Source organism: Mandrillus leucophaeus, unplaced genomic scaffold, assembly GCF_000951045.1.
Source record: "Mandrillus leucophaeus isolate KB7577 unplaced genomic scaffold, Mleu.le_1.0 Scaffold13, whole genome shotgun sequence".
Taxonomy (NCBI): domain Eukaryota; kingdom Metazoa; phylum Chordata; class Mammalia; order Primates; family Cercopithecidae; genus Mandrillus; species Mandrillus leucophaeus.
In genome coordinates, this window is record NW_012101254.1 from 8,462,970 (window position 1) to 8,472,787 (window position 9,818).

A 9,818-nucleotide genomic window follows, 5' to 3' on the forward strand; every position below is an offset into this window, starting at 1 on the left:
GCTTGAACCCAGGAGGCGGAGGTTGCAGTGAGCTGAGATCGTGCCACTGTACCTCCAGCCTGGGTGACAGAGCAAGACTCTGTCTCGAGGAAAAAAAAAAAAAGACAGTCACATATATTTGTGATTTTCTGGCTGTCCTTTCCCTAGTTTTTTAATCTTCGAAACTAATAATTGTTGGATATTTCAAAAATATCTTAGTTTGCATTGACAGCTCTTTTATTATGCAGCAATTTAGGTTTTACTTTTGAACTTTCTGACTATACTAAGAAGTACTATGACTTTTTCCTAGTCCTCATGTTTTGATGGCCTTGTTAGTAACTTTCCAGCGATTTACGTTTCTCTTCTTCCACCCAAAAGGGAGAATTGTAAAATGGCTCTTTTGATAAATCAGCTGTTTTCATTTGTCAGTTTAGATGTGTAATAACATACTTTGAAGAAATTATTAAATGATACAGGTATGCAAGCACTTTTTTCTTACTGTTTATTGTGTTAATAAATTTATCATTGTTTCAATTTTATTTCAACAACCAAAACCAATAGTTAATGCCTGTGACCCCTGCTACTTATGGTCTCAGTTAATTTTATGGTACATATTAAGCTTAAGCCTTTTTTTTGGGTTTTAATTTGTAAAGTTGATGGCAGAGTAAACTTAGTTTATAATCTGTTATTAAAGCTTTTCTTGAAGTAATAAAATGGCTTTTAACTAAGTTAGCTAGTATATTTTATTAATTGGCATATTACCAATCTTACAGTAAAAAAGTTATCTTCTAAAAAAGTTTTAAAGATTAAAATAACATTTTAAAGATTAAAATAATTCCAGCAGTATTGCATTTCTTGCTTATATAAACAAATGTTGATGTGTTTGCATATTAAATATAATTGTGTTCTAGGTTAACTTCTCAGCCTGGTGCTGCATTACCAAACGGACATAGTAGTTTATGTGAGTATTCTATTATAAAACTGGTTAGTATTAAAATTCTTGCAATGTTAGAGAAAGCGGTAAAGTGGGGAAAAATAGAGTGATTTAATAGTGTGCTGAGCATACAGTTGGAAATGGCTGAATTTCAGTCATAGTAAAAAAAATATGTAATTGTTAAACTTTGGGAAATCAGCGTACCTGAAATAATTTAAATTATTTATGACATTGTAAAATTTATCGAAATTTTAGATTATTGAATATTAAAGCCTTTAAAAGGTTATATTAAACTTTTTGTAGTCTTTTAAAAGTAATTTTTTCAATTTTTTTTCTTTTCTTTCTTTCTGTATTCTGTACTTTGAAATGTAAATATCTCTCTTCTTGTAGCCCTTCGAAGCCATCCCCTTCGAGGGGAAAAGAAGGGAGATGGGGACCTTTCTTGTATAAATGGTGACATGGAAGTCAGAAAAAGTTGTCGTTCCAGGAAAAACAGATTTGAAAGTGTGAACCAGAGTTTGTTATTTGATCAACTAGTAAATAGGTATGAATGCTATGTATTAAGCAATTTCATTTAATTATTTGCTTTTTAAGACAGTTACATTTTAAAAAAATAGCTTAAGAAACGACTTAGCAATCAGTACAGTTCTTTTAAAACTTAACTTGAAGCTGGGTGTGGTGGGTCAATTCAAGATTTTGAATTGAAGACGTTTTGAGACTGAGTAAGTGGGATTGAGTCTCTTAGCTAGTCAGTGACCTGACTATCCGTTCAACGTCTGCATCTGTAAAACTTGACTCTTCTCAGATAATATGTCATCCTACTTAATCCTTACAACAGCCTGGAGAGGGTGGTCAGTACAATCCCTATTTGACAAGAGAGGAAATTATATTCTACAGTGGTAACATCAAATTTGGGCTTAAGTTATTATTAAAACTTAAGTATTGTTAAATGCTTAGATCAGTATCTAGATGCATAGTAATTGTTATGTAAGTATTTGTTTAACATACAAAATAAAAATTGCCAAGATAGCCAAGTGTGGTGACTGGAGACTGTAGTCATAGCTGCTCAGGAGGCTAAAGCTGTCTCTTATACACATCTAGATGTGTATAAGAGACAGGTCACCCAGGCTGGAGCGCAGTGGTGTGATCTCGGCTCACTGCAACCTCTGCTTCCTGGGTTCAAGCGATTCTCCTGCCCCAGCCTCCCGAGCAGCTGGAACTATAGGCGTGTACTACCACGCCTGACTAATTGTATTTTTAGTAAAGACGGGGTCTCACCATGTTAGCCAGGATGGTCTCAATCTCCTGACCTCGTGATCCACCTGCCTCGGCCTCCCAAAGTGCTGGGATTACAGGCATGAGCCACCGCGCCCAGCAGCCCATCTCTTAAAAAAGAAAAAAAAATTGCTAAGATGTTAGCATGTTTTTCTTGAATGTCAGTGTTTTACTTCAATTTCTGAAAGAGTCTTTCCAGTAAACTTTATAAGGCTTTAAACTTTTTACAAATTGTTTTATTTTATACAATTACTTATTTTTATACAAATAAAAATAAAATAATTTTATACACTTATTTTATACAACTTATTCTTAACACCATCTTCAATAAAAAGATTGAATTAGTATTTTTTCAGTGTCATATATCTGATAATTATTCATAGAGGCATTATGGATTTTTTTATTGGGACCTTATTAACAAAAGCATTATATTTAAAAAGTTTTATTTTAATGTGTGTATTAAGGTAGAAGATGTCCCGGTTTTGCTTTTCTTATTGGGCACTGTATTCTGATAATGGATGCTGGTTATGAAAGAGGTATTTAATTGGGATGTAGTGGGGCACACCACTGTAATTGCAGCACTTTGGGAGCTGAGATGAATGAATCGCTTGAGCCCAGGAGTTCAAGAACAGCCTGGGCAACATGGTGAAACCCTATCTCCACAAAAAAATATAAAAATTAGCTGGGCATGGTAGTGCATGCCTGTAGTCTCAGCTACTCAGGAGGCTGAGGTGGGAGGATCATTTGAGTCCAGGAGGTTGAGGCTGCAGTGAGCCACGAACAGGCCACTGTACTCCAGCCTGGGTGACAGAGGGACACTCTATCTAAAAAAAACAAAAAAGAAAAAAAAGTTGTGTATAATTACACATCAGAGATGATTTGATTACGCTTTCACAAAGAGCTCTTTTATGTATATGGTGCCACCATTGTCTAAATCCTGATTTTATTATATGATTGTAGCACTGCTGAAGCTGTGCTACAGGAAATGGACAACATTAATATCCGACGGAATCGTCGATCAGGAGAAGTAGAACGACTTCGAATGTGGACAGATACAGAATTTGTGAGTATATTAGCTGTAGCAATCTTTGTAAATACGTTTTATTTTAATTGAGGAATTTAAAGGGAGAATGCAACAGTTGGATGTTTTTGAATTAGCACGAGTATTCCTTCCTCTTCATTTCCAACTTATTTGGGATTTTATTGCTTGCTTGCTTCTTTTCTTCATTCTCCTCTTGCTATAACCTTCCCAAGAAAACCCTCTTCATTTTTGCTGTATGAGTCACCTTAAAGTGCAACTGTGATTCTGTTACCCTTCTGATTTGAACCATTAATGGTTTTTTGTTGTGCACTGAATTTATTAAAAACACCTTGATGTTTATGATCTGGCTTCAACTTTGTTTTCTCACATACCATTGCCTAAGTGTAAACAAATGATTCTTGTTCCTATAACCTTTACTCTTGTTAATACTTCTAGTTAGTGACTGATGCAGTTCTATCTTTGTTTCAAGGTTCATTTCAGACACTGCTTCCCTTCCCTTTACCCCATAACAAAAGAAGGGTCTTCTCTTTGAATTCTAGAGTACTTTGTACCTCTCTTTGTGGCATTTAACTTATTTTACTTTCTTTTATAATTACCTGTGATTGTCTTATTTCCCTCCTACTAGGCTGTAATTTGCTGGAGGGAGAAAGTATGTTGCTGGCATTATGTGTTTTACATTTTTATAAGTTTGTTATAAGTTTTTTTCCTTTTTATTTCTTACGTTTATTTAATTTAGGAAGCTCCATTTTCACAAATCTATGGCATGCAAATAGGTGCTCAATAAATTTTGTTGAGCAGGTGTGTCCCATTGGGTTGTTTTTTTATAGTGGAGAATAAATGTCATGTTACTATTTGACAGATTTTTTTCTTTAAAAGGAAAACATGGATATGTATTCAAGAGTGAAAAGGCGAAGAAAGTCACTAAGGAGAAATAGTTATGGGATACAAAATCATCATGAAGTTTCTACTGAGGGTGAAGAAGAAGGTTTGTAAAGCATCTTTTGAAATTCTAGAAAGTTCAGGTGGGAGGGAGGAAAAATAAAATATACAAGTAATATTTGTAGACTATTACCAGGTCTACAATGGATTTTGAGGTCTATATTGTATAATTTGAAATAATTTAAATTTAGTTGGCAATCTGAGTTTCATTTCCTTCATTTGGAAAAATCCTTTTAAGTGCACATTGTACATTATGTAATGTATTTCATTAGTAGCCATTGGTAGTCCTTCAGTGATCTGGTATGGGATTTGCTTTGGGCTCATTTGCTTCTTAGATGAGGACTTTTTTGTACTTAGGCACCTTCTAACTGGATGGTTACTTTATTATCCATGGCCTCTAAATCTCTGATTATGTGGATCTTGAATTTAGGTATGGTCTGAGAAATAAAGAGTAAAGTTTAGAGAGAGACTTCTAATACCAGTGGAAGGGGACTATACTATTCTTTTCTGAGGCCTTCGTGGGTTCTGAACTGAAGAACCCAGACTGAATTTGTAGGGCCGGAGTTGGGAACATGATAGCAGCACATTGGCCCCGTGGATTATAAATTGATGAAGAGTATACCTATAGGATTTAATTCTGTAGGCATTAATCTTTTTTTTTTTTTTTTTTTTTGAGACAGGGTCTTGTTCTTGTTGCTCAGGCTAGGGTGCAGTAGCGCGATCTCGGCTCGCTGCAGACTGCCTCCCGGGTCAAGCGATTCTCCTGCCTCAGCCTTTCGAATACCTGGCATTACAGGCGTGCACCACCACTCTGGCTAATTTTTGTATTTTTAGTAGAGACGCGGTTTCGCCTTGTTGTCCAGGCTTGTGTTGAACTCCTGACCTCAGGTGATCCGCCTCCCTTGGCCTCCCAAAGTGCTAGCATTACCAGCGTGAGCCACCGCGCCCGGCCTGGCATTAATCTTTATTGAATTGGATTTTCAGAAGATTTGGTGTATTGTAAATGCAAATTAGTAGTACTTTATAGGGGAATCTTACTAGTTCCCATTATTTGTGTAGTTTAGATTGAGAAGACTGTGTTTTTAAAAAAATTCTGTAGTTAATATTTTGTTAGCCAGTTTTGAAGAGGTGATATTTCTAATGAAGGCACTTTATTGAGCAAATATTATTGTTGTTACAGCTAGAACCTCTAAATTGCTTCCTTTGGAGAAAATCAGTATAGGTGAGACAGATTTATAATGTGATTTTTGCCTTTTCATTAACTGAATATCTTTGTAGAGTTTCCAAAGTAGATATGCCATATTTAGAATTTTTGCCTGCAATATTGTGTTATGGTACAGACATTTTTCAAAAAGTAATGTTTTGGATATTTAGATAACTTATTTAGGTACAAGTATTTTATAGTATTATTTAGATAAATACTGTGTGTGTTGATTTTTCTGTACAACCTAACAATAAAAATTTTTCAAATAATGCTTTCCGATGTCTTGAGTAAAATACAAAGTCCTTGGCAGGTTCTTTATTTTTTTTTTTTTGGGACAGTTTTTCACTCTGTCACCCAGGCTGGAGCGCATTGTCACAATCACAGTTCACTGCAGCCTTGACCTCCCAGGCTCAAGCAATCCTCCTACCTCAGCCTCCTGAGTAGCTGGGACCATAAGCACATGCCATCATGCTCGGCTAAATTGTTTGTAATTTTTATAGAGATGGGGTGTCAATATGTTTGTTGCGCAGGCTGGTCTTGATCGCCTGAGCTCAAATAGTCTTCCTGCCTCAGCCTCCCAAAGTGCTGGGTTTATAGGCATAAACCACCACGTCCAGCCCTTTGCAATTTCAGTCTTCTGCTTCCCTAAGTATCACTGCCAGCTTTATATTTTTTTCTATGCTTTAATATGATTGTGTTATATTGACAGTTCTTGTGGTTAAGAAGTTACATATTGCATTTGGGGGTTCATATGCTTATTAATTTTCATCAAATTTTTTTTTTTTTTAATAGAGGCCGGGTGTGGTGGCTCACCCCTGTAATCCCAGCACTTTGGGAGGCTGAGGCGGGTGGATCACTTGAGGTCAGGAGTTTGAGACCAGCCTGGCCAACATAGTGAAACCCTGTCTCTACCAACAATACAAAAATTAGTTGGGCATTGTGGTGCATGCCTGTAATCCCAGCTACTTGGGAGGCTGAGATATGAGAATCGGTTGAACCCGGGAGGCAGAGGTTTCAGTGAGCCAAGATCATGCACTCCAGCCTGGGTGACAGAGCGAGATTCTGTCTCAAAAAAATAAAAAGTAAAAAAATTAGAGATGGAGTCTTGCTGTGTTATCCCAGACTGAGCTCAAACTCCTGGGCTCAAGCCATCCTCCTGCCTTAGCCTCCTAAGTAATTGAGACTAGGCAGGTGCCTTAGCGTCCAGCTAGACTCTTATTTTAACTGGACTTAGATGTTACTTTGTAGCTATAGCCAAATCATTTTTAAAAAATAGTATTTCGGCTCATGCCTGTAATCCCAGCACTTTGGGAGGCCGAGGCGGGCAGATCACCTGACGTCAGGAGTTCAAGACCCGCTTGGTCAGTGTGGCGAAACCCCATCTCTACTGAAAATATAAAATTAACCAAGCATGGTGATACATGCCTGTAGTCCCAGCTACATATTTGGGAGGCTGAGGCAGAAGAATTGCTTGAACCCGGGAGGCAGAGGTTGCAGTGAGCCCAGATCACACCACTGTACTCCAGCCTGGTGACACAGCAAGACTCTGTCTCAAAAAAAAAAAAAAAGAATTATAAAATGATCACTCATGTCAAGAAATAAACTATTACCAATACCCTAGAAGTCTGTTTCATGCTCCATCTCAATGCGTACATGCACTTTGCTACCAAAGTGTAACTAATCCATGCTTAATTGTGATCAACAGGTCTAACAAATCATTACACTGCCAACATAAGTTGCTCTTGCTGTAACATTAGTAATTACCTATAAGCATATTTTTTTGAATTACCAAGGGTATTTGAATACTAATTTAGTGGTTAATTGAGCATTGATTGAGGTTTGCTGTAGTTGGATAAAATTTTAAGTCTGTTTTCTATTATTGCGTTGTATGACCAAAGCGAATCAAAGTTCCTAAGTAAATCAAGAGATAAAATATGATCACATTAATTTATTTAGCAGGTAATTGTATTGATCACTGGCAGGGAAAGTATTTTCTTTTACATCCATTTAGGTTGATTTTTAATTACGTATGCTTTACATAGTATGTTGGCACTTAAATGTCACCTATGCAAAAAGAGTAATGGATAAAGTGTAAATATTCAGTTCTAGAGTAGACCAATCCTTTTGGATTAAAACAATGCTTTTTTCTTTTGTTTTTGTGTGTGGGAAACTAGAATCTCAAGAGGAGGATGGAGATATAGAAGTTGAAGAGGCAGAAGGAGAAGAAAATGATAGACCATATAATTTGAGACAGAGAAAAACAGTGGATCGATACCAAGCACCTCCAATAGGTAGGCAACTGTAAATAACTTTTTTATTTTTGGTAGTTGAGTAACTTATTCTGCCCCACTGCTTTTTTTTGGGCAACTCCTCTGTTGCCCAGGCTGGAGTGCAGTGGCACGATCCCAGCTCACTGCAAGCTCTGCCTCCCAAGTTCACCCCATTCTCCTGCTTCAGCCTCCCAAGTAGCTGGGACTACAGGTGCCTGCCACCACGAGGTCGGGAGATCAAGACTATCCTGGCTAACATGGTGAAACCCTGTCTCTACTAAAAATGTGCCACTGCTTTTTAAAAAATTAGTATTGCCAAATTTAAAAGAAGGAAATCTCTTATGGGTTTTATATACTGTATCTTTTACTACATATACTTCTGTGCACACAGATGCAGCTGAAAGAAAGTCAAAGTATGTGGTAGCAGTATTGATTTACATACAGCATGTACATTTTATTTATAGAACCTTGTATTTAGTAATACTGCTCATATTAATGTATTACACTGTATAGTTTACTGAGCACTTTAATTTACAGCAATTCTTCAGGGAAAGTATCTCTCTCTTTTTTTTTTTTTTTTTTTTTTTTGAGACAGAGTCTGCCGTCACCCAGGCTGTAGTACAGTGGCATTATCTCAGTGCACTGCAGCCTCCATCTCCTGGGTTCAAGCAGTTCTCCTGCCTCAGCCTCCTGAGTAGCTGGGATTATAGGTGCTTGCAACCACAGCCGGCTAATTTTTGTATTTTTTCAGTAGAGACAGGGTTTCGCCATGCTGGCCAGGCTGGTCTTGAACTCCTGACCTCAGGTGATCGGCCCACCTCGGCCTCCCAAAGTGCTGGGATTACAGGTGTGAGCCACTGTACACGGCCTAGGGAAAGTATCTTTATGGTCCAAGAGATTAAGCGACTTACCCGAGGTCACAAAAATAGTATGTGGCTGCAGCTTGGCCAATAACTTAGTTGTTTTCTTTTTTTCTTTTTCTTTTTTTTGCTGAGAGAAGGAAAAAGTTAAAAGTTTATCTTTTAGAGAAGGGATCTCACTATGTTGTTCATGGTGCAATGTAGTGGCTGTTCGGAAGCACAAATATAACACACTGCAGCCTCAAACTCCTGAGCTCAAGCTATCCTCCTACCTCAACTCCTTGTGTAACTAGAACTACAGGTGTACACCACCATGCCTAGCTAATTAATTTTTTTTGTAGAAACAGGGTCTTGCTATGTTGCCCAGGTTGGTTTTGAACTCCTGGCCTCAAGGGATTCTCCTGCCTTTGCCTCCCAAAGCACTGTGATGGCTTGAACCACTGTACCCAGCTGTGTATTCCTTTTTTTTTTTTTTTTTTTTGGCTGAATAGCATTCTGTGGTGTGGATATATCACAATTTGTTTATCCATTCGTTTGTTACTTGACATTATGATCCTTTCCAGTTTTTGGCTATTACAAATAAAGTTGTGATGAACAGGTCTTTGTGTGGACATACGTTTGTATATTTCTAACAAATACCAGGGAGTAGAAAGGCTGGGTTTTATGATGAGATATAAGAAGTTACCAAACTCTTTTTAAAGTGGTTATACCACTTTCACTAAGAGTGTATGAGAGCTGTAGTTGCTCTGTATTCTTGTCAACACTTGCTATACTCAGATTATTTAATTAATTGTAACAGGTATCTATTATAGTTTTAGTTTGCATTTCCCTAATGGTGTTGGAGCATCTTTTCATGTGTTTTTGTTTGTTTGTTTTTTTTTTTTTTGACAGTGGTAAATCTTGGGTAAAATGTCTGTTCAGATATCTTGCCATTTTTTCAATTGGGTTGTTTGTTTTCTTATTATTGAGTTTTGAGATTCCTTATAGGTTCTGGATATTAGACCTTTAACAGATATGTCATTTGCAAATATTTTTAAGACAAGACAGTCTGTTACTTGTCTTTTTTATTCTCTCAATAGTATCTTTTGAAAAGCAGAAGTGAGTGCAGTGGCCCAATCTCTGCTCACTGCAAGCTCCTCCTCCTGGGTTCCTGCCATTCTCCTGCCTCAGCCTCCTGAGTAGCTGGGACTACAGGCGTCCACCAGCACACCTGGCTAATTTTTTGTATTTTTAGTAGAGATGGTGTTTCTCCGTGTTGGCCAGGATAGTCTCGATCTCCTGACCTCGTGATCTGCCCACCTTGGCCTCCCAGAGT

At 37.4% G+C, this 9,818-nt stretch overlaps 1 protein-coding gene across 1 annotated transcript in view; it reads left to right on the forward strand.

Annotated features, from left to right (window-relative positions):
- The window catches only part of ATAD2B (ATPase family, AAA domain containing 2B), a 197,442-nt gene that overhangs the window by 49,529 nt on the left and 138,095 nt on the right, over nt 1-9,818 (forward strand). The window contains exons 4-8 of the mRNA XM_011972741.1: nt 891-940; nt 1,304-1,457; nt 3,149-3,251; nt 4,107-4,215; nt 7,548-7,664. Coding sequence (XP_011828131.1) covers nt 891-940; nt 1,304-1,457; nt 3,149-3,251; nt 4,107-4,215; nt 7,548-7,664 — 533 coding nt within the window. The remainder of the gene's footprint in view (nt 1-890; nt 941-1,303; nt 1,458-3,148; nt 3,252-4,106; nt 4,216-7,547; nt 7,665-9,818) is intronic.